Below are 25,903 nucleotides of genomic sequence, written 5' to 3' on the forward strand. Positions count from 1 at the left end.
AGAAATTGTAGTAGTTTCACAAGTTCTTTCTTACCGACATTTTACAACACATCCACGGGCTCCTTTAAGCTGCTTTCTTTTCCTTCCCTACAATTTCCTTCCACATACACATCGTTGTTCATCACTCCTTTGTTGTTTCATTAACTTGACTTCCCAGGAAGCTAAAATAAATGTGTTTGACTTACAGTTTATCAAAAAGACCGTATTATATTCTCCCTTATCTTTCACTCCCATGGTTTCCTTTCTCTCATTAGGTGTCATCTTTATGTGGGAAGGTTAGATTAACCTCATTAGGACTCATAATTAATTTAACTTACAAATTATTCCAACGTTCTAACTTAGACAGCCTCTCCCTCTGTAAGTCATTCATCAAGATGCCATTTGAAAGGTGCTGGGGTAGACAGATCTTCTTTAGAGTGATTATAAACAGCCATACTTTCTGAGAGTCACTCACGGTATCAGCTTTTTCAAAGAACACAGATCTGTTTAAGTTCTATAAACACAAATGTAGGTCAAGACTGTAAAAAATAGACCTCACATTAGGACTATTTAGTGTTGGTAAACCTCTTTAATGGGAGTTTGTCTCCTCTGTCAGGGGGAGGGCTTGGGATGGCCATGGACAATACATGTGGACTTGACCCATCTCTACACACAAAGGTTGTTTGGTATGGCAGAGAGTTAAAAAGCTTAAGGCCTTGGCTTTGTTCTGTTGGGTTGATGATATAATAAGATGAAAGTATAATATGGTATATTATGATATAGTAATGCATAGCTTGATATACTATAATAATAATATGTTTCAGTATATTATTAGACAGATGAGGAAACTAAGACCCAGAGTATCATTAGTAACCTCCCCACAATCACTCAGCTGATTTGTGGTGTTCAACCATTCTGACTCCAAAGCCCATGTTCTTGGCTAACAAGACTTTCAGTATTAAGCAAATTACTACATCTCTCTGGATGCACATCTGTAAAACAAGGGAGAATCTCGAGTCATTTCCAGCTCGAGAAGTCTGTATTTTATTTTCTATCTCAGTAGAATCAATGAGAGGAGTTAACACTTTGGCAGAACACCATTGAGAGAAGTGATACACAACAATTTATTGCCACCAGAAAAACAAACAAACAAACAAACAAACAAAGAAGCAGTAATATATTACTGCACAGGCACAATATTAGTGGGTGCTACTTAAGGTAATACTTGGAGAACTCGGGTCTGAGTGAACAGTCAAGATTTTATCTTCCTCCTCCAGATAGGTTTTGGTGAATTATTCTCTATTCACACCCAAGACGATTGATTGGATCCTGGTCCTCCTTGAAGACTGAATAGGGGTACATTTTTTTAAAATTTTTTTTAAAGATTTTATTTATTGATTTGACAGACAGAGATCACAAGTAGACAGAGAGGCAGGCAGAGAGAGAGAGAGGGAATCAGGCTCCCCGCTGAGCAGAGAGCCCAACGTGGGACTTGATCCCAGGACCCTGAGATCATGACCTGAGCCGAAGACAGTGGCTTAACCCACTGAGCCACCCAGGCGCCTGAGGGGTACATTTTTAAGATCTCTAAAATTGAGTTTAAAGATTAAGTACTTCCCTGAAACTTCCCTAAAGAAGAAAATTTAGTCAAAATGCTACGAAGGCTTTCCTTAGTTCAAAATTCATCTCTTGACTTAGTGGTAATGCACACAGGTTCTGGGATTAATGAGATCCAAGTATGAATCTTAACTCTGCCACTTATTAGTTCTTAGACCTTGGGCAAGTTACTGATCTATACTGAACATTGCTGTTTTTATTTACGAAAAGGATATTAGGAAATAGAAGTACTTACAGCTTTTTATAAGGATTGAATTGGATAATAGATGTAAAGAAGTGAACACAGTTCTTAGTCATATGAAGCTTTAGGTCGACAGTCCCTGGTATTTTATCATTACCATTATCATCATCAGGTTAATGACCCTTGCAAAATGACCGTTGCTTTTGGTGTGTTTAGCAGGTAAAGTTCTTTAACAAGGAAAACACTCAGCTACATTTTTATCAGTGGCTATTGTCTCCCATCCATTGTTGATGGCTTATACGCCTGAAAAACAACACAGGGACAGAAAGATTGAAGCTAGCATTCCAAGTAGGACCTACAGGTCTTTGGTAACCAGGGCCAGTGGGGGAATACCTTTCCTCTGCCTACAAAACACACACACACACACACACACACACACACACTCTCTCTCTCTCTCTCTCTCTCACGAAAACAAGAAGTTTATGAAATTTAAAAAATACATTTGCCTCCCCTCCCCATCAGAACCCTCTCATCCTGCTTTCAAGTCAGTGAGTTATCTAAATGCTACAGTAGACCATGAGAGGGAAAAGAGTGCTGTTGGGGGAAAGACACAGAAATGAAATAGTCAGCAAGATAGAGCTATACATACTTGAAAATTGGAGCAGCCACATAAGGGTCAGACTGTTTGGGGAGCAGAATGGAAGGGCATGTCCCGAAGACGTCACCTAGAGTTTTAGACTCTTGATCTTTTAGAATCATACCTTGAACTTCTGAGGTTCAACTGACTTTATTGTATCATAGAAAGGGAAAGAAAGACTTGGCTAATGAAATGGAAATGTGTAGTTTAAACAAATGCTAACCCCCCTTAAATATCCCAAATTTGCAATTTCTAAAAAGTCAGTAAAATAATCCACATAATTTTCAAACTCTGCCTCATAACATTGTGCATATACACATATGAACAGCTGTTAGACCTATGGGTATCCACAGACAGAGACACATGTGCTACCTATGATTTGCCAGTTAAGGGACATACTATAATCTCTATGTACACTCATGCATCTGTGAGAAATAGAACTTTGTTTTCTTTCCATTAAGACATTGTCTGGCTTTATAATTAGTGTTTACAGTAAATACATTCAAAGTTTATTCTTGGAATCCTCAATTCTCTTGCCATTGTAGGATAACGTGAGCTTTAGGCTAATTGATTACAGCTTCTTTTGGCATCAAAGTGACTAACCCTCTTTGAGCCTTGGCCACTGCAGTGCACACCTGGGTTCAGGCCAGCTCCCTGCCGCAGGCTTCTCAGGGCTCCAGCAACAGGCATGCAGGCCTTTACTTCAAACACAGCATTCGCTGAACTCGTAAATTTCCCTGTGACCTTCAATCTTAAGCTAGAGAACATCTGATTGTAAAACTGCCCTTCCTCTTTTGATATTTTATTGACTGCTGATTTCTCTATTAATCAGGAAGAGTAGTTTTCAAAATATTATACGAGCTGGCAGTGTATGTTACACACACACACACACACACACACACACACACACACACACACACAGAGCAGCAGCAGGACTTTCGTCAACCCATACTTTCTCTCCCTGATGCCTTTTCTTTGCTTTATCCCCCCACCCCCACCCCATTCTCTGTCTCAGGCTTCTGCTAATCCCTTCTTTGGCCCAGTGAGTGACCATTTTCATTGTGACCTTGCCTTTGCTGTCTAGTGGTGGAGTCAGGTCAGGCCAAACTGATTTATAAACAATCTCCTGAAGGATCCTAGGTGGGACAAAAATCTGAAGAACTGAGCAGGGTGGGAAGACTGAGTAGAATGTTAACACTGAACACTCATATCACACATACAGGGAGAGAGAGAGAGAGCAGAGGGATGGACACAGGAGTGTGGCTGAGTAGATCTGTTACAGGAGCTAATAATTTCTGCTGCTCATTGAGAATTGTATGTGCCATTCATTGTATTACATACTTTATATGCACTAACTTATGTAATCTTCTAATAAGCCTGTAAGGATGCTATTATCAACCCCATTTTTCAGTTAGGAAAACTGAGAAAAGAAAGCTGAGTAATTTTTTTTAAAGCCGGAGATGTATTTACAGCCGCATCTGGAGTTCAAGCATTAGTGTCCTGATTCCAAATCATCTGCACTTCACCACTGTATTCCTGATGGGAATCACCCACTACAGCCACTAAAAGCATGCTGAAGGTCACTGGGACCTCTGATGCTTTCTCTTTAGTCAAGGAAAGTTTCGAGGAGAATGTTAACCAGCCTTTTCATTCTTTTCATTCACATTAAAAAGGTGAGCTATTAGGTGTACTGCAGACATGAGATTCCCCCATGTAAAATCCACAAAGTCCTTAGGTATATCACAACCTTCTAGAAGTTCTGATAACTCCTTAACGGGTTTGGGTTTTACTGTTGCTGTGACTTCTAGACAAGGAGGTACGGAAAGAGCTTTGCTTTCCGAAAGCACCCAGGGACATGCAGTGATTGGATAGTTAATTCCAAGGTGAGGATGCGGATATGTGTTTACACTGTGAGTACTTTTTATCAGGCCTGTCTGTGAGTTGGACCGACCAGGAACAGAGATGTAACAATACCTGGAGGAATTTGTACATGAAAATTTGGTGAAGATAGGTAAAGGATTTCTTGCAATGAGAGAACCTGTCCTCTGAAATTGAATTCATACATTTTGTGGCCCCTTTCTGACAGAATTTTGTCCCAGCTGCCTTCCCCCAAAATAAAGCAAGGTAAAGCTGAACATATTTCAGAAATTACGGTGGGCACATATGTATACTTTCCCCATTTACACTTGGCCAAGATTTCAAACAGACTCTACCTTTCACTCCTCTGGGTTCTTGCATGCATTAATCTTCTGACCTGTATGCCCTTCTTCTGCTTCCCTGACTAATTGAACCCATCTCTAAGTGTTTCTTTCCTGATGTCCTTCATGTCCCAAGGAAGTGCTGGGGGCTCCCTCTTTGGGCTCCTATAGGTCAGTATTCTGGTTCTGTTATGGTATTAATATTTGTTTCTAAAACCATATGGCCTAATGTAATGCATAGGCATGTAGTAGATGCTCAGTGAATATTTGTTGTCTGGATGTATGAATGGACAAATAACTGAATGATGAGAGATGGGTGAGGCAAGAGATTCCTACTTAATAGTATTTGTCTTGGAACCAGTTCACTCCTGCATTTCATTGTAACCACTGTGTCCTCAAATACACACTGAAGGGAATGAGTTTTAGAATTCTGCAGTAATGTTAAATGCCATTGTATATGTTTGGGTTTAAATTGCATGTGTTGCAAAAACTTCAGAATATTTTAAAATCTGGGGGTAACCTGATTTGGTAGGCGATAAACCCTGTTAGCTCTATGGAGAATTATGTGAGAGGCCCAGCGACTCATGTAAAAGAGATTAAGTGGGAGCTACTGAACTCAAAATGAGAGAGGCTGAGGGTTAGACAACTAAGGCAGTGTAACCAAAGTGGAGAAGGAGCCCCAAACTTGAGTTAGGTGTTCAGACCTGGGACAAGACATTATTGCATCTGCCAACTTGGAGACCTAAGTTTTAGTAGCAGGAAGCCCAAAGACAGAAGGGATGGGGCTTCGAAGTAGAACTATCTATGTACTTTTAGGACTTAGCACACTGCTCATTCTGACAGGCTCCATTTTACATGGAAGAAGAGCTTTTTAAGGGGCATTTTTTTTTTTGAGTTAGGGAAAAATGGAAAGCCAAAGCCAACGTGTCTGGTGGGATGGTCCTACTAATACTAATTCTTATCCAGTGGAGTGGACTGAAGCGAAACATCGCGGGCCTGCTGTGCAGATGTTGGACTCACTGATGGGCTGTGGACTGATCATGACCAAAGTCTGCCTGCTCTTCACTGAGGATATTGGCTTGAGAAACCAGGTCTGCAGTTTGTTAAGAGGGTGTCACACTCCCTGATTTTGGAAGTACTGATGGTTCACCTAGGGGCGGGGTAGAGGACTTTGTCTTTTAACAGAGCCTAGAGCAGTGCTTGTCAAACTTGAATGTGCAAAGGAATCACGGATCTTGTTTAAGTGCAGATTCTGATAGAGTCTGTCTCAGGTGGGATTCGAGATTATGCATTGCTGACAAGCTCCTGGGAGATTCTAGTGCTGCTGTTCTGGGAACCACACTGTAAGTGGTAAGGGGCTAAACTGTATTCTGCGTAAAGAGGCTTCAAATTTCAATTCAAAAGCTGACCGTGTGCCACACAAAACACTTAGCCAATGAATGCTTCCATTTCCTAATCTACGTTATGGAAATAATGCGGTTACTCCTTGCTTTTACACCCCCTTTTTAGAGGTGTTCTATGTGGTAGTATTTTGTGACATGCAGTGTAAACGTACGAGGTAACGGGAGATACTTTATCTGCAGCTCCACTTCTAGGAATAATGGTGCTTCTATACTGTGATTCAGACATTGGCATCAGATGGATCATGGTACCGATCCTTTTTCTTCCATTAACAAGTTAGATAACCCTAGGCAAGTTATCCTACTCTTCTAAACCTTACTTACCTCATCTATAAAATAAACATTTATATACCATATATTGTGCTGGAGACTGAAGATATAATAGTAAATAAGGTCTTATTCTCACCGAGTTTACATTCCAGTTGGAGAGACAGGAAATAAATTACTAAAACCAAAAAAACCCCCGATATAATTAGAGTATGCATTCCTTGAAAGACACAGGTGCTTTGATTAAAAACCAAAAATAATAAAGGTAGAAAATAAGGTTGCTCTGGGGTGGCAAAAATCATTTTTAGATAGGAAGAAGAGCCAGTCAGAAGAACAAAAAGAAAAACACAAGCAGAAAGAATAGCACCAAAGTCCTTTGGCAGGAAAGAACTTGGTTGTGCTCGGGATTCTAAGTCCAATGTGGACAAAGTACATTAAAGAAAGTGAATGGGGTAGATGAGGTCAGAGAAAGTGGGACCAGATTACGCAGGACCTTGTGACTGAGAAGTGAGAAAGTTTGGATTTTTTTTTTCCATACAAGAAGAGGCAATTTGAAATGGTCTAAGCAAGAAAATGGCATGATGTAATGTGTTTATTTATTTTTTAAAATATCTCTCTGACTGGTGTTTGCCAACTGGATAGGAAGCGATCCAGAGAAATGGGGTATCCAGTTAGGAGGTGAGAAGTGGGAACTTGGACTAGCACTCATGACAATGGAGAGGCAAGAGGTATGGGAATAGATTCTGGAGATATTTGGGAGGAAAAGCTGAGAAGACTTGCTGATGGATTGAATCACATCAGATGGGGGGGGGAAGGTAAGATTGAAAGAGTAGAATCAAGTAGAATCAAGGGTGTTTCCAATTTGAGCAAAAGGGTAGATGATGGTATGGGAGTGGTTGAGGAAGAGCACATGCAAAGATAAGGTAATAAGGAACTCACATAATAATAGTCCTTCTTACATGAGGGGGTTAAGAATAAAATGATAGAGATTCTTCTGCACAATTCCAGACCTTAAGTGCTCAATATTTTATTGTTTTTCTGTTATTGGTATTTTTCTTGAGGGACTACCTATTGGAGACACTGGATCCCCTTGATTGGTAAAGACATGATAACTCTCTTGAACTCAACAATCGTATTTTTATTTTCTCCAGTGAAAAATAAATATTACTTTTGTGAAAACCCTGCAGTGGTGATAGAAAAATGGGGTAGGGTAGACTCATGTGTGCCTCAAGCAACATCAACCAAACCTTCAGCCAAGTCTTGATTACAAGATCTTTATTTCTGGCAATGGTGTAAGAAGCAGAAAGAGCACAGCTGGATTTTCAGCACTAGGTGGATACCACGAGTTCTGGAAATTGGAAAAAGCATCTTCTAACTTGGAAGTTATGGTGAATTGTCTGGAGTAGTTAGAAAGAAAATAAATACAGACCTTCCCCTAGCCCCAACTCCTCTCATAATGCCATTTACAGAGTAAGTTGTCTTGCTGTAACTGTTTCTGTTTTCTTTGCTAAGCAGATGGCCTTTTTAACCAGGGATGTTAGGTATGTGATTTTGCTCTCTGATTTCCACACCTAAGATTAATTTTTTTCTGTAGGTAGGTAGCATAGATTTTAGTGGTTTGCCAAACCAGCTCCATATAAAAACTGCTGGCCAGTTAAAAAAATACAGAGTGTAGGGTAGTCCTAGGACACTTGATTTAGTAAGAGTGTCAGTCTTGGTTTTTTTAAATGTCTCCTGTATGATTGGCCTTCAAATGTCATTTGGAAACCATCAGTCTGAGGATTGGGGTGTTATATTATGATTTGAAAACTCTGCATTCCGTTCTTTCTTTTGCCAGTGAATTGCTTGCAAGGTGGCATTGCGCAAGTCACTTCATGGTTCCTAATGTGATAGTTTAGCCTCTTTTACTCCACTGGAATGAAGAAAATATAGACAGCTATTGTCAGTGAGTAGAGTGTTTCATGTGAAGGACATTTGGACTGGACTAGCAAAGGAGCTTGGAATCCCTGGCCTGGTGAGGGTCTGCCCCGTGTATTGAAGTAGTAGTCAATGCCATCGTTCTTTGAAATGCAAACCTATTCACGTCATGGTTTCAAAGTGCCTCTGGCCTCTTGATTCATAACACCTTCTGTGAAGGAGTTGAACCATGGTAAATAAACCAGTTTTCTTCATTAATGATTTTAAAAGGCTCAGAGGACACTCTTTAACACTAAACTTAGAAGAGGGAGAGCTGTGGCAGCCCTAGAGATTGAAGTCTTGCCATTGCTATAGGCTTTAGTCCCCTTCAAGGGTCCTTTGTGGAAACCAAATTTCCTGGAGCTAAGAGGAATCCAGGACACTGAATTCTGGCCACAATCATAGTCTCTTATGGCCAGAACCTGCCCATGACACTCAAGTGCCAGGCTCTATAACATGGGATCTTAAGGTTAGTGCCATCAATAGGGATTCATAGGCATTGACATGGCACCAGTGACACAAGGCTTGCTATTGGGCCTTGAGGAACTGACCAAACAAATGGCTTGTGAGCAGTCTGAGGGTAGAACTTGAAGTGGGTCATCTGATAAGAGTGTCATGTAGAAGCTGTGAGAGTTGTATGGAGAGATGGCCATAGGAGGCCATCCCCATACAAGGGAGGAGAAACTGGGAAGGCAAATCCACGAAGTTGAGGAGGCATAGGGACTCCTATAGAAAGCAAATGCCATTTCCTAGGGAATCAGGTCTGCCTCCCAACCTCCTCTCATTCCTGCCTGTAGTGTCTCCTATGGAATTCATTGGTATCAGTGGGAGGTGTGCTGCTTTCCTTTCTGCCTTCCAGCATTCTCCCGCTCTCTATTTCACTGATATTGCTGGTGGTTTGCATCACAGGGCCTGTCCTATTGTTTAGCTACCACCTACAATGGGCAACTTACTCTTCCCTGTGCAAGTTTGATATATCTACCTTCACCACTGAGGTTATTAAACTGGCAAGGAAATATATGAAATTGGCATTCTTGAATGGCTCTTCATGCTGGGCAAGAAAAGGGAGGGCTATTTCCATGTTGAAGAGTTCCAACCAATTCAGAGAAAAATACTACATGAAGTCAAAATATTATCGTTTTGGCCAAGCAAGCATTTTCCTTTATAACCATGCTGACATGCAAGGTTTTACAGCCTTGCCTCTCGCCTGGTGTCAGTGGTATTGCCTGCTCTCTCCAGCTGGAGGACGTCAGTTCAGCAGAGGTAGGGGAAGGATTTCATCTGTGGGAGGTGGTAGAAAGAAGAGAGTCCCTGGGAGGATATAAACTCTGTAATGTGAAAGAAGAGTAGAATATTCAGTCTATAAGAGGGACAAAAAGGAGTTTGGTTATAATCAAAAGAACTACAAACCTTTCATTGAAAATAGATTTGGGAAGATATTTTTGAGTGGCATCTTCCTTTAGGGAAAGAAGGCATATACTTAATAGTACATAGTGTGTGATTTTATTTATATAAATTTCAAAAACAGACAAACATAATCTATGCTGATGAAAGTCAGAATAATGTGTATTGCAAGGCTGTGGGAAGGTTTAACTGTAAGGAACACCAGGGAAATTCTGGGGCACTGGAAATGCTCTCTATCTTGATCTGCATGATTACCCAGGTGTATTCACATGTAAAAATTATTTGAGCTGTATACTAAGATTTGTGTAATATTCTATACGTAATTTATTACTCAATACAGAAATTTATTTATTTATTTTTTTCAATACAGAAATTTAAAATGAATCTTCTTTTTTTTTTGCCAGACTTATAAATATGGTATCAGGATAAAGGACATCTGGGATATTGAATAGGATAGAGATGCTATTAATATTCAAAGTGGGCTGTAGAGAATGAAAAGAACAGTTAAATTGGACACAGTGGAAGGACCACAGGCTTTGGCAGCTACTCACCTAGGCCCTGGTCCTAATATACTTTTTACTGTGGATCTTTGAGCTAGCTTTAAATCTCTCTCATGCTCAGTTCCCTTCTATACATGGTTAATAATATATTTATCTTAATTGCCATTTGGAGGATTCAGTGAAATATTGTATACAGATATTTTGCCAAACATCTAAAATATAACTCAAAAATAGTATTTATTATTAACAGATAGTAGATATATGTTCATAAGCCATGATGCTTAAGAATTCCAGTCATAAAATCAAACTTCTACCCTGAAATATTCCTGGGAATAAAAGTATGAATCTCAATAACTGTTTAACATCATACTAAAGAGTAAAAAGCTGAAAGCTTTTCCTCTAAGATTAGGAACATGACAAAGATGCCCACTCTTGCTGCTTTTATTCAACATAGTATTGGAAGTCCTAGCCACAGCAATTAGGCAAGAAAAAGAAATAAAAAAACATCCAAATCGGAAAGAAGTAACACTGTCACAATCAGCAGATGATATGATACTACAAAGCTATAGTAAAAAAAAAAATATGGTGTTGTTATAGAAACAGACATTTCTATAGAGATCCCAGCAATAAACCCACAAATATATGGTCAATTAATTTACAACAAAGGAGCCAAGAATATTCAAGGGGGAAGGGACAATAAATGGTGTTGGGGAAAACTGGTCAGCCACATGTGAAACAGTGAAACTAGACCACTGTCTTACATCCCACACAAAAATTGATCCCCAGTGGATCAAAGATGTGAATGTAAGACCTGAAACCATTAAACTCTTAGAAGAAAACATAGGACATAAATTCTTCAGCATTGGTTTTGCCTTTGGATTTTTGGATTTGATTCCAAAATCAAAGGCCACAAAAATAAACAATTGGGACTATATGAAATTAAAAAGCTTCACAGCAAAGGAAACCATCAAGAAAAGGAAACGGCAACCTACTGAATGGGAGATAATGCTTGCAAATCATAACCAATAAGAGGTTAATGTCCAAAATATATAAAGAACTCATACAACTCAATAGCAAAAAAGCCAAACAACTCCATTAAACAATGGGCAGAGGATTTAAATAGACATTTTTCCAAAGAAAACATACAGATGGCCAACAGACACGTGAAAAGATGTTCAAAGTCACTAATTATCAGGTAAATGCAAATCCATACCACAGGGAGATATTCTTTCAAACCTGTTAGAATGGCTCTTAACCAAAAGAGAAGAAATAACAGTGCTGAAGAGGATGTGGAGAAAAAGGAACCTTTGTATATATTTGTGGTTGTAAATTAGTGTTGCCACCATGGGAAATAGTATGGAAGATCCTCAAATAACAAAGAAGAGAACTACAGTATGATCCAGTTACTCCGTTTTTTATCCAAAAAAATAAAAATAAAAACATTAATATGAAAGGATACATGCACCCCTGTGTTCATTGCACCATTATTTACAGTAGCCAAGATATGGAAACAACCAAGTGCCTATCAATGGATGAACGGATAAAGAAAATGTAGTGTATATACAGCAGAATACTACTCAGCCATTAAAATGAAGGAATTCTTGCCATTTGTGACAACATGGATAGATCTTAAGGATATTAAGTTAAGAGAAATAAGTCAGGGAAAGACAAATGCCATATATTTTACTTACATGTGGAATCAAAAACCCAAAACAAATGAACAAATAAAACTCATGGATACAGAGAACAGATAGATGGTTATCAGAGGGGAAGGGAGTTGGGAATAGATGAAATGGGTGAAGGAGGTCAAATGCGTGCTGAAAATGGTAACTAGAGTTATTGTGGTGATCACTTTGTATGTATATAAATATCAAATTGTCATGTTACTTATCTGAAACTAATGTTATATAATAATTTTGCCTAGATAAAAACTAACACTCCTTCACTTATTTCTAAGTGGAGACTGTTCAAATTATGTTAAACTATTAAAATTTATTTAAATTAGTTGATATTTTAAAAGACATTATTTATTTGAGAGAGAGAGTGCACAAGCAGGGGGAGCAGGAAAGGGAGAAGCAGACTCCCTCCTGAACAGGGAGCCTGACACTGGGCTTGATCCCCAGGACTCTGAGATTGTGACCTGCGCTGAAGGCAGATGCTTAACTGACTGAGCCACCCAGGTGCCCCTAGTTAAATTATTTGAAATCAAACACAGTCTGTGCTATAGGACCTAGGGCAAATTATTTCATATTTCTGAGTACGTTTCTTTTAGGAATAATAATATTATTTCATCAGGACTATTCTGATCATTCAGTTTGTTACCATGTGTAATGTGCTATGCAATATGCCTAATACACTGTGAATTTTGGTTCGATTATTCTACTTGAAAGATACTTAACTAATGCCTAATGTAAGCCAGATATCATTTAGGGACTATTATGAGGAATTAAAAACAAGAATAAGGCACAATCCTTGCCTTTAACAAGTTTCCACCTTACTGGGAAAGAGAGACATGTGTACATTTATAAAACGATGTGATAAATATTTTACTCAGTGTAATGTTGGAATACTGGAGAAGTACACAGGAGGCATTGTATAATGATGTGACAGTCATGAAAAGTTGTGGGCATATTGAAATTTAAAAAGAGCATCATGGCCCTGGAAAATAATAATTCAAGGCCACCATATGGTTGAGTCCATGGCCAAGGAATTATTTCTGTTTTAGAATCACAAGCTGGTAACCAGAATTGCTCTGAATCAGAAGTGGATGCTTTAAAACAGAAACATGGAAAGCTCCTTCAAATTGGCAGTGAATCAGAAGGGGAATGGAATGGAATTCACAATACCAAGACCTAATTCTGTTGATGTCTGTCTACATTGAAGCAGCTTCTCTGGTTGGAGGCCCTGTTCGTGCACAAGAAGGAAAAGCAGTTCTTTCAGGACAGTGTTGAGTCATGCCTACTTTGAGAATCTGACAAAAGCCATGAATGCTGTCCAAGGAAAAGATGGACTTGGAAACAAACAAAATGGCCATAGTAATCTCTAGTGAGGTTCTTGCCCTTCTAAAGTTCAGGCTAAGAGTCTCTCTTTTAAAAGAAAATCTCTATGCTGCACCTTCTCCCCTCTCTGGAGAACTGAAGAATATTGGCAGCTTCCTCAATTACATTACCATATGAACACTGATGATCCCCACATCACTTCTGAGTAGTCTCCCGAGTGTGTGATAACTTTTTCTTTCCTTCATCCCACATAGCATTTCCCAGTGCACTTAGGTGTGAGGCTTCTCTGAGATGAAAGGCTTAAATAAAACCCAACTGTAAACAATCTAGACCCTGCACTGATATTTATCAAGCTCTGTTGAGAGTCAGATATCAAATACTACAGGTATCCCTTGTTTTATTGTGTTTCGCTTTATTGTGCTTTGAAGATATTGCAGGGGTTTTGTTTTTGTTTTTTAACAAATTGAAGGTCTGTGGCAACCCTGCACTGAGCAAATCTATTGGTACCATCTTTCCAACAGCATTTACTCACCCCAAGTCTCTGTGTCATGTTTTGGTAATTCTCACAATATCTCAGACTTTTTCATTATTACTGTATTTGTTATGGTGATCTGTGATCAGTATTCTTTGATGTTATTATTGTAATTGTTTTGGGGCACCATGAACCATAACCATATGATAGCAAACTTAATCAATAAATGTTGTATGTGTTCTGACTGCTTCACGGACCGACTGTTGTTCTCCCACCTCCCTCCCTCTCCGTGGGCGCTATATTCCCTGAGAAACAACAAAACTGGAATTAGTCCGTTTAATAACACTACAATGTTCTCTAAGTGTTTGAGTAAAAGGAAGAGTCACGTGTCTCTCACTTTAAGTAAAAATCTAGATGTGATTAAGCTTTCATTGTTTTGCATACTTTCATGCTATTGCACACTTAATAGACTACAGTATACTACAAACATAAGTTTTATATGCACTGGGAGCCAAAAAATTCATTTGATACTCTTTATTGCGAGATCTCCCATCATGGTGGTCTGGAACGGAACCTGCCATGTCTCCAAGGAATGCCGATACCATACGATAGCTGTTGCTATCACTGCTAAGTGTACACTACGATTTTTACATCCATGACTTAGAAATTAGACTGGCGAGATAGGACCTCTGGTTAACCAGAACCAACTGCTCCTACCTATTTGCTAATCCTTATCCCATATTACTGAGAACCCAGTCTTTTCCCATGACCTCCTTGTGGGAGTCTAACGGGCTATTTTGTTTCATGTCTCATCAGCAATTTCCTGAAGATACAGTGCCTGGAGGGTGGAATCTGGGAGCAAGGCAGCTGTATCCCAGTGGTGTGTGAGCCCCCTTCTCCTGTCTTTGAAGGCATGTATGAATGTACCAACGGCTTTGAGCTCAACAGCCAGTGCATGCTCAACTGTAACCAAGAAAGTGGAAGGGTAAGATTACTTGAACTTGGTTTTGGATCAGACTGTGCTCTAATCTTGATGACCAATCCAAGAATGTTGACTAGAAATGATCAGAGTGAATCCCAAGAGGCAGGGGCTTACTAAATTGGGATTCTAAGCAGCTGTGTTGATATTATTCAATAGAAAATTCAGAAGATAACCCCCTTTTTGGAATAGTTTAGAACTTCCTCTTGGATAAAAGGAAAAGGAAAAACCTGAGGGGTTGGGTACCTGGGTAAATTCCAAAAAATGACGGACTTTTTATTTGGTAACGTGATTATCTCCCATGTATGGCCACGGACCTAAACTGGTTCTGAAAGCTGATGTCGTATTTTTCAATAGAACAGAGTCCTGAACAGAAACACAAATTTCTCAGCAAAGGCAAAGCTGAAAACACTATTTGACTACCATTCTCTCTAGTATTTTGGCATGAGAGGTTTCAAATGAAAACCACAGTCTTATCGTGGTTATGTGATTAAAATCAATTTTAGTTTTGACTCTTTTCAAGCACCACACACACATGAGACAGGAAGTTAAGCAGACTTCCTAGGCAGAGATCAATGACCTTGACTGCTCTCCTGGCACATGTCTGTCTCAGTGTCCAGCACTCCAAGGTAAGCAGTGCTGGACAGATGCGAAAAGAACATGCCATGAAATGAGACTCTTGAGAAATCAAACACATCCGTTTGCACTGATTGTTTAAGGCCTCAAGGAGTTGGCCCCAGATGAAGGGAGAGTTATCTACAGTTTCTAAAATCTTGCTTTCTTGGGTTTTGTGAGTTAGCACTGTTCTCTCTGTGAACTGCGTACAGTATCCTTTGTGATTATTGGGGACGTGGAGCCAAGAGTCACACAAACCAGCACCCATATGGAGAAAGGGAATAAAATTTTGGTGAGATCAAAAGCAACTATGATGTGTCCATTTAAGCAGAAAGTAAAAATACCTTTGGAAAAATTATGAATTGATTTCACCAGATTATACCCCTCTTGAAAAAAAAAAAATCTGACATTTGCTACAAGCAGCGTTTTTGTGCTAGTATGGTTGAATCCATGCAAAACAACACCATCTGTGAAAAAAATTCCCAAAATATCTCCAAATATGTGGGCTACAGTTAACAGCTCACAGAATCCATATATCCAACACATTGTTAATAAATTTCATTAATGACAAAATTATTCATGGTTTCTTCACATCCAAACATCAAAAGATTGTATTGACTTTTCTTTCTTTTTTTTTAATTTTTTGGTCAGTAACAACATAGTTTATTATTTCAAAAGTATCTTTTAGTCCAGGTTCTAAGAGTTGGAGAACACTACCATTTCATCAGACCACTTTTTTTCCCTGCTCTAAATGAAGTTAACAAAACAAGCATGGACATGTTTACCTTTGATATTCTAGCGTCCCATCCTCTGCACTAAAGAGGGACTGTGGACTGAGGAGTTCAAGTTGTGTGAGAACCTGCAAGGGGAATGCCCACCACCCCCCTCGGAGCTGAATTTTGTGGAGTACAAGTGTGAACAGGGATATGGAATTGGTAAGTTTGGGAAGAGGTTGTAAATTCTGCTTTCAAATAATCCTTTTATTAGGCCTGGCTGGAGTTTGAGTCCGAGCCATTTGTTCTCCCTGAGAAGTAGATGGAAATGCAAGTTGACTTTTAGGTGGTTCAGTAAAAAATAAAATTTATGTCAAACTCCTTCTCTTTACCCTTCCACATGCATGTGACATTGGTGTGGCTGCTGAGCTCTTTGTGGAATGTCTGGTCATGTTCCCCACTCGCTGCAGGCAGGAGGTGGAGTTATTTGTGGCAGGAGTTGAGTTTAGTCCAAGAGGAAGGGTGGGAATGTGTAGCCAAGCACCATGCATGTGCTGGGCCCCTTCTCCGTTCTTCGGGCCGTTGTTACTGGAGCAGACAGTTCCTGAAAGGGATGATTTGAGATTGCATTTTCTCGTGTTGCTCTTCAACCATTCTTTCCCTACAGGGGACCAGGCTCCAGACCTACAGGCAAATTCTTAATCAAGTAATGGCAACTAAGTGTCTCTGCGGTGGGAGCTGATTTATAGTGATGTTAATTCAATTTGGCCCTGGCTGGACCTAAGCATCACAGAAAAGAGATGCTGTTTATGGAAAACTTTGTAAGATTAACCCTGAGTTCTGAACTGCATAAGCAATGAATACTATTTTCTTAAGATTTTATTTATTTATTTATTTATTTATTTATTTATTTATTATAGAGAGCAAGAGAGAGGACACACATAAGCAGAAGGAGGGGCAGAGAGTTAGGGGAGGCAGAGAATCTCAGGCAGACCCTGTACCGAGCATGGAGCCCAACATGGGGCTTGATCTCATGACTCTAAGCCAAAAATCAAGAGTTAGATGCTCAGCTGACTGAGATACCCAGGCTTCCCAAGTCAGGAGTAATTTCATGCCATTCTAACTGTATAATGCCAGTGGCCATAATTTGAATGAATAAGAAAGTTCGTTAGTTTCAGGGATGGTTCTCTACCATCTTTAGGTTGTTCTTTGCCCCCAAGATATCTCACGACCAGGCATGGAGTAGTGGGGTGCTGGGACAGAGCCTCTTTAGTGGTGTTTCATGAGCAAAGTCTCATCTCCCCATTCTCTAATTTCTGCATTAAAATGTCACGCACTCACATATATAAAGCTCTTAGGAGTCATGTAGCATTTTGAATTATTTTACAAGTTTGCAAGAAAAACATAGAAGTAGAGACAGTGAGAGCCAAAAAGAAGCTTGGAGATGAACAAATCTGTAGATGAGGAAACAGAGAACCCTGGGAGTATGTCATCTTTGGATAGAGTTTTAGAAGACACTTGGGCCCCACATACAAGGGAACAGAGCAAGATTTTCCTTCAGGAGGCTAACACATGACCAAAGTCTGCTTCTAATTTCCTATTGCTTCCTCTTTTAATCACATAGGTTTCTTGGCTGCCAGCATAATGATCTTCAGTGGAACAATAGACATTATAAATCTGCCTTCATAATTTCTGGGCCATTTTTTTTCTCCAGCTGGTAAATTCCTTAGGTAGTGACTGCTATGATTATGTCTTCCAGAGATCATATAAGTAGGAATCGTATTGAATGTACTTAAAAGGCATCAGTCAATCAGCTTAGTCTTTGGCTGGCCAGAGTCCTAGAGTAGAGTCTTGGAGGTCTGCAGGACCAGGAGTTAAACTTTTAATGGCTGGATCATGCAGGGATTCAGAGTATCCAGAGGAGGGGCCATACTGCACCAGAAAGAGGAGTGGTGCATCCTGTCAAGGGAAGGTAACTTGGGGTAGTGGATCTTTAGCAATGAGTGTGGAATTATCCTTACAGGTGCATAGTACACGAATATCAGCCCTGCCTATAACCATGATAATGTGGTGACCCAAAATGTAGACAGTAATTGCTCTTAAAAAAAAAATCAAAGTTATTTCTTCTAGGATGAAAAAGACAGAGATCTAAGAAGTTCAAGTCTCTGCTGTAAATTTCTGCTCTTTCAGGTGCAGTGTGTTCCCCGACGTGCGTAATTCCCCCTAGTGATCCTGTAATTCTGCCTAAGAACATCACTGCTGACACTCTGGAGCACTGGATGGAACCTGTCAAAGTCCAGGTGAAGAGAGGGACATTTTTTATGTGTCAAGGATGTAAGATTACTGGGAAATTCTCAACTGACAGCATATTCCCTGGAGTAATTTCCAAGGCTTTCGAAGCATCCTTAAAGCAAACAACCACATGGATCCTTCCTAGAGAAAAGAATTAAAAATCAGGAAAAGAGGAAACTTGATTAAAAAAAAATGGGGGGGGGCACCTGGGTGGCTCAGTGGGTTGGGGCCTCTGCCTTCGGCTTGGGTGGTGGTACCCCCGTGTCAGGCTCTCTGCTCGGGGGGGAGCCTGCTTCCTCCTCTCTCTCTGTCTGCTTCTCTGCCTACTTGTGATCTCTGTCAAATAAATAAATAAAATTTTTTTTAAAAATGGCCCCTATCCAAAGTACACTTAAAAAGATAATCTAGAAAGAAGATTTAGAGCCATAAAGAATGGTAATTCAGGAAGGAAATGGAAAATGAAGATTACTACTAATGAAAAATAGGACAGGAGAACTTAGAGGAACACAAAGAAATGAAGGAAGTTGAAAGAAGGAAGAAGAGGGAAAGATAATTTGGAAAAGATGAAGATGAAACTGAAAACAGGGAAAGAATGACCAAAGAGAGTAAGAGAGAGCTGCCTTTCCTGCCTACCCTTTCTGAACCCTGAGATCTTCTCCCCAGGGCCCCTAGAAATCATCAGTTGTGGGCAGGACCCACTACCTTGACAACCTCTTCTCTGGGCTATCCTTTGGTTTGTATTCTCCATTGAAACCCTGAGGATTCTTCTCCCTGCTTTCTCCCCTGGGCCCGGGAGAGGGGCACCTGCCCTCCTGTCTCCTCAGTGCCACTTCCAAACCATTCTCCCTGTCTCCTCGCTGGAGTTCCCCACATTTGAATCTAATGCCAACAGAGCAAACATCATCTTTTGACATCTTCTGACTCCTGGGTCACTTCCCCCCATTTATTTCTTAAACACTTTAGCTCCTGGGTCATGTTGTATTAGCTGATACTCCTGCAGGATTCACTGATTTCAATTTCCACACCCTTGACACTTCCAAAACCTGGGTTCCCAGTTCCGTGGCCTCCTCTCCTCCAATAATCACGTTTACCTTTCTGACTTCATCCCTTATAGACTTTCTTTGGCCCACTCTGATCTTGACACATGGTTTCATGGCTGATTCTTAGAAAGCCACGCACATTCCCACCACAGTACCTTTGCTCTGTGGTTCCCTCTGCTTAGAATGCTCTCCTCCCAGGTTTCCGCATGTCTTGCTCCTTGGCTTTCTTCAGAATTTTACTCAAATGTCAGGGGCTCTGTTTGACTATTTATCTAAAATGTTAACTCCCCTGAAACTTTTGTTCCCTGTCCCTTTTTAATTTTTTTTCTCTTGAGGACTTACCATTACCAGACATGTTATATATTTTCCTATTTATCTTATTTCTGCTTCTGCTGAAAAGAATTAAAAGCCCTTGGAGGGAATATTGTCTGTTCCATTCACTACTATGTCCCCTGATGCTATAACAGTTCCTAACAGGCAGAAAGTGCTCAATGAATATTTGAGAGGTAAATACATGAAAATGAGGAAGAGAAGGCTGTACAAGATCTGGATGGAGAAGCTCGTGTGTTAAGTTAGTTATTTCTCCTTAGAGTGGGGAGGGTTGGGATAACACAGAGCCTGGGAGTTCAGTTGCTTTATTAGACTCTCTAACAAGGAAAATCCTTGGAAGGCTGTTCTTATAGGGTCACCTAGAGATGGAGTCTAGAGATATCTGACATTTCATTTGGAAACCATCCTCAGATTGCTTCTTTTTTTCTCACAGGTAATTGTGCTGTATTAGCAGGGATTTGTGTCAAAGCAGGAGGATCAGAAAAAACTACTCCAAGTGTGATTCAGGAGAGGGAGATAGGGGAGTAGCATACCCCTATTAATTCAGTCCGTTATTCATTGAACAAACAGTTGTTGGGACTTATTGTGTGCCCTGGAACGGGGCTAAGTGCTGGGAATATGGAGATGAGAAAATGATAGTCTTTCTAGTTATGAGATTTACAATCTGGCCATGAAAACATTTATAAGAATGCAACATGGGAAGTGGTTTGGTTGTGGTAGAAGTGCTATGGGAACACCCAGGAGGAAGCAACCAATTCTTCTGCTCAGGAGCTTCAAGAAGAATCCAAGGACCAGGAGGCTTTTCCTCTGGGTCATAAACTATGATCTGAGGAATGTTCTAGAGGGTTAGGAATGGTAAGAAGTTCTCTGTGACTGAAACCACGGGTATGTGTGGTGGTAAGGGAGAGGAAAGATGGGTACTGGAAGGATGAGACAGGGGAGAGGCAGGTGGGTGAGATCCCACAGAGCAGGCCATGCCCCTCCTAGGACAAAGAACTGAAGGAGGACACTGAGCAGGGTAGAGCAAACCAGGATCCTGAGGGCAGGGTGAAGACTGGATTGGGGTGGGAAGGGGAGAGCCGGAAAAACACCTTGCCTGGTTCTCCCACCCCTGGCCTTTCTAGACTTAATGTCCCACTTCTAGCTGGAATTACAGCACCTGGAGGAAGAGTCCTGGAAGAGCCCCTGCCTCCTGTTTCATGGAGTGCCAGATGGTCTAGACCTTTTCCTTCAGCCCCTTAAATTCTTCTTCCCCTGGGAAAAGACTTCTCTTTCTCCATTAGAAACCGAAGGGGGAAAGCCTTAGGATATTTCAGACCCTTTTCTTCCTCTTGAGACATAAACTGCTTAAGGTACTCTTCTCCACCCACTTCCCTGTAAAGGCATCCAGTGGGAACAGTTGATGGGGTTTTGGGAGGCCAGAGTGCAGGCCTTCCAGTGTTTGGGGGTCTCCCATTTCTGTTTTCCAAGTGGCGCATTCAAAGAAGAGAAGTTCAGTTGTCTCCATGAAGATAGCAGGAGGTGTTGACTCCTATACCAGAGGCGTTGACTGTTTCCAAACTAGAAAACGGTATTTTCTATTTTCTGAAAGCCTCCTTTTTCGTAACTCTCCTTCAGGGGAGTCATTATTATTTATTTACCCCTATTCCATAGCTTTTTCTTTACATTTATATTCCTAGTGACTTTTCAAGTACTGGGAACCTCATTGGTGTCTTATAAAAATTGAGCAAGCAAAGAAATTGTTGCACCATTTTCTACTTTCGAAGTGAATGTCTACTTCCTAGACAAACTGGGCCATTTCGGCAGCTCCGCACAACTATGTAATCACATTCTTGTCACTTTCAAGTTGCCCACCCCAGAGAGAAAATGCAGAATACTTTTTTCTCCTCAAGCCAAACATTAAGTGTTGTTGTCTGTATCATTGCATGTGTCATGACCCTGGTCTAGTCAGTAAATCCAGGTTTTGAAACAGGTTATCCAGGCATGATTTCGAGGCTGATAGCATCACAGAAATGTTGTAGACCTTAGAATCAAAAATGTATTTTTAAAAAACCTGAGTTTTAACTCATAATCTCTGTTATTCATCAGGTGCATAATTTTAGGCAGTTTTACTGTACTGTACCTCCATTCCTTTGTAGAATAGACATAATAGCTATTCCATAAGCTTAGCATGAGTATCAGATGAGAAACATAGATAGAAATTAACTCTGTCCTTGATGAGGAACAATCTTTCTTGATTAGTTGCCATTCTTCCTAGAGACAGGATGCTTTCCCTCACGTCTGTCTGCTCTTCCCATCATCAGTGATACTGCCCTTCTTTGTGATTTGGGGGTACAGCTATCCTGATCCTAATTTGCATAATTTTAGAGGCACTCTCACTTTATTGGAGTTTTTGAGACCTGTGTCCTATTTCTTTGTGAAAACAAAGGGAAGTAATTAGCTCCTTCTCCTAACATGGAGGAAGAAATGAAAGAACTCACAAAATGAGCCTCATCCTTACTTTGCAAGAGTAATTTGTTCCTGAGAAAACATCCAAAGGTCAGAATTTTAAAAGTTGAATACATAATTGATAACATAACCCAAATCGAGGTTCTTTATGCCCAAAGAAAACCCAGTGTTAATTCAGTGGTTAACATGAATTATCATAGAGCGTCCAAAGAAGGCGTCATCTGTGATTCTCTCAACAATTCCATAGATATAATGAAATAAAGGACCCTTGCTTACCAAGGGAAAAAAAAAAAAAAAAGCTTACATGGGATGCTTTGTTTTTAGGAAATCAAAATTTTATCATAATAGAAAACAAGAGAAAGGAGTCAGTGGAAGCAACAGGAATGGCAATGAGGTTACTCTTGTGTTCCCAGGTCTTCAGAGATAAGATTATGCACCAGCCATAAATGATTTCATGACGTCTGCTATTCCATGGCATCCAGCAGCTTCTGAGCAGTGGGAAATCTAACCTTGTCCTCATAAATAAGAGGAAGTGCCTTATAAGCCAAAGCAGTTGTGTTAAATGAAACTCTTTATTAAAATTCTTGTAACTTACATTGATTTATCTTGGGGGTTGTTCCATATTGCACTCGATCTTAAATTTTGGTGTCCTTAAGAATCACTTGGACAGTTTGTAAGAGAGACAGAGCTGGGTTCCACCCTTCAGAGAGGCTGGCGATGCCACGAAGCACACCCAGCATTCCACTGTAATGCTTTGAAGACACTGCTATTACCAAATAAAATGCTGGCAACAGCAGTACTTTAAATACAAGCACGTCTGTTTGGAGCCTGGCTCCTTTGTTTGGTAAATGGTGATCTCCTTATTTCGTGTGAATTCCTATCTCCCATACTTCAAATACCTTTATATCTGGCAAGACTACAGAGCAAATGAATTCAGTTGCATCATTTTCTCTAGTCTGCTTCCAATGACTTCATTCTTTGTAATAAAAATGGTATCTTACAGTTGGATAACATTTTATTGTTTTCAAACTTGTATATATATAAAATATATATATTTTTTTTTCTGTAACATAAAAGTTTATTAGAATAAAAATACATGTAAAATCCAACATTAAAATTATTTCACATTGCATGTAGGTTTTACCTCCATTAGTTTTTTAATGCTTTTAAGGTCTGTGCTTGAAATAATTTGCGTATCTGTAAACCAAGCCTAGATTATCAAAAATGCAATATATGCTTTAGATACTACAGATCAAAATTTAGGATCAGAACTGATAGTTAACTAACAACCTATTGTACTAAATATTTCATTAAAATTTGGACAGAGAAGAAAGATTAAACTAAATCACTTGAAATGAGGTAAGTTGTATGAAAAGGTTTTTAGTAGCAAGTAGCAATGTTGAAATAAAAATATTAAAAACATTCATGGAAAATTCACTTAATATGTTTGCATAGTCTAGGTTATTTTTTAAAGATAAAAAAATTTAAAATTACCCAAATTCCTCATTAGAAAAAGAGAAAATTACCTGGTTCTGCTTAAGATCTGTGTACATTTTAAGTCTTTCACTTAGAAAAAAAGAAATGATACAAACATTCACAAGTCTTAGAAAAAAAGGAAAAAAAATAATGAAAATTAGGACCAACATTTCAAGCTGCCTTTTGGAAAGAAAATTAAAAACAGAGGTAGATGGTTAAATATTAGTGGCCAAGTTACTCAAACAACTAATTTCCCACTTGAAAAAGTGCATGAACTGTAGTGCTTTAAACAATCGTATCCTTAACAGGGGTCTTAAGCCTGGTTTATTTTTATTGCTTTTCTTTGATGTAAGGAAATAACTTGTGCTAGGTCTTACTTTCTCCTCCTAAATTCATTTACTGTTTGGCTTCAAGTGTAAACATTTGGTAAATGTGTACCAATAAAATATATATTTTTATGTATTTATAATTTCATTTTAATCTTATCACAAATCAATGCACTAGGAAAGCAGGATTTATTTATCCTCGTTTTGACCAATGAAGTTGACATTGGATGATCTGTTCAAGCTTGACGTTGGAAGTGGAGAAAGAAGTGCAATCAACTTCTCTGATCCCAAGTCCAATGTCATCTCCCCTGAATCACCCTACTTGCCGTAGTTGTTTCTTTCCCCTGCAGTGTACTTGAATTAGTTTGCTCATCAAATAGAAAAGAAGACACTCCTCTCAATTATAAGAACCCCCTCAATCCTACACTTCTCTTATTTCCTTTCTTCCTTCTCTAACAAAAATAATTTAGTGCTCGCTTCGGCAGAACATATTCTAACAAAAATAATTTAGAGAGACAGTTTTCTATAATTCTACTTTTCCCTATCGTAAAAGAGATTGATTCTAAAGAACCAACAAGTATACTTTTGAGATGCCCACAAACCTTATTTGCCTTCCCCTGGGGTTCTACTAGTTTTTATCCCTGCAAATGATACCTGACTTTTAAAATAATATACTTTCGATTAAAGGAAGAATTTCTGAGAACTTAGGTAACCTGGGGTTTTGATGAAAAACAACTCAAAGTAGCAACTGGCATAAAGAAAAGTGAGGTCCCCCTGAGTTCAAATACTTACCCTTTGGTGGCCTCTGCCTATTCAGCAGCAAGGGCCAGGATAATATTCTCTATCTTGCAGGGCTGTTGTAAAAATTAAAAATAACACTTCTGAGATGTCTTACCGGGTTTTTAGCCTATAGTTCCGAAGTGAGTAAAAATGAAATTTCGGTTCATTTAGTACAAATCTTACCTTTGGAAGTTTCCTTCCTCTCTGAACAGATATCACCAGTTATCTCTATGAAAGAGGAAACATAAAATCCTCTAGGTTGTATACTCTGCTCACTGGTGTGCACCCATGAGTGTAGAGAGAAACATGTAGATCATGTGTTTCTTTTTTCTGTCCCATTTACAAATGGGGCTGGGAAGGGAATTAATGGCCATTCGGTGTTTCCTATTTGAACACTGACTAAAGAAGCAACATCTAACCGCTTCGGTTGTGAGACTGTAAGTCCAGATGAAAATGACTGTTATTTCTAATGACTCAAGGGCATGCTGGCTGTGGGAGACAAGAGGTGAGGATCTGAAATGCTCAGGTGGACGTGCTGGGCCTTTGGTTTTTGCAATGGTGCCTTTCTCCTTCACCTACTGTACACAGAGATCTAGACATTTCTATGGTGATGACATCTGCCGCGAAATACCTGGCAGAAAGACAGGACACCAAACAAACGGGCTTCTTGGCACTCAAATAAAGGCCTGCCAGTCTATGTGACTGAGCAATGGAATCTGGCAGTTGGGATACAGAAGACAGCCAAATGCCCAGTCGGTAGCATTGCTCACACCCAGAAGCAAGAGCTTTTGCCCCACAGCCTCCCACAACGCTCTGGCAGAACCCAGACACCTGATGGTCTGGGGAGCCTGAGCTGAGGGTGTGGGAGGAGCTCCCCTCGGACTTCTGTTGGGAGCACTCTGTGCTTTTCTCATCCCTGTATTCCCTCTGCTTCATTTTTCCCTTCCTTTTTCTTCTTTTCTGTCCTTCTACCTCTAAACTGGAAGATTCTTGCGGGTAGGAATCATGTCTTATTTTCATCCCCAGATCTCCTCAGCGGATGACTCATTTAGTCCCTTGCTCAAAACAGGTTGCCAAAACCAGAGCCCAAAGAAGAGAGTAGCTCCTGCCTCCACAGAGCTCTTTCCCAAGGCAAACCTTTTGATTTTTCCAAAGGCCTATGTAAAGTTGAATTTTTATGGCTTTCCTTAACCACTGTGTTGAGGGAATGTTTTATTGTATTTTGAGATTTACCACTTAAATGGGAAAATTAACATTTTTGACTTATGTTGAAAAGAAGCGGTCCTTCAAGACT

At 39.8% G+C, this 25,903-nt stretch overlaps 1 protein-coding gene across 1 annotated transcript in view; it reads left to right on the forward strand.

Annotated features, from left to right (window-relative positions):
* Window positions 1–25,903, forward strand: part of PAPPA2 (pappalysin 2) — a 302,543-nt gene that overhangs the window by 225,490 nt on the left and 51,150 nt on the right. Inside the window, exons 17-19 of the mRNA XM_045982073.1 lie at window positions 14,427–14,595; window positions 16,004–16,139; window positions 18,108–18,217. Of these exons, the coding sequence (XP_045838029.1) occupies window positions 14,427–14,595; window positions 16,004–16,139; window positions 18,108–18,217 (415 nt within the window). The remainder of the gene's footprint in view (window positions 1–14,426; window positions 14,596–16,003; window positions 16,140–18,107; window positions 18,218–25,903) is intronic.

Source organism: Meles meles, chromosome 17 (genome assembly GCF_922984935.1).
Source record: "Meles meles chromosome 17, mMelMel3.1 paternal haplotype, whole genome shotgun sequence".
Classification (NCBI taxonomy): Eukaryota; Metazoa; Chordata; class Mammalia; order Carnivora; family Mustelidae; genus Meles; species Meles meles.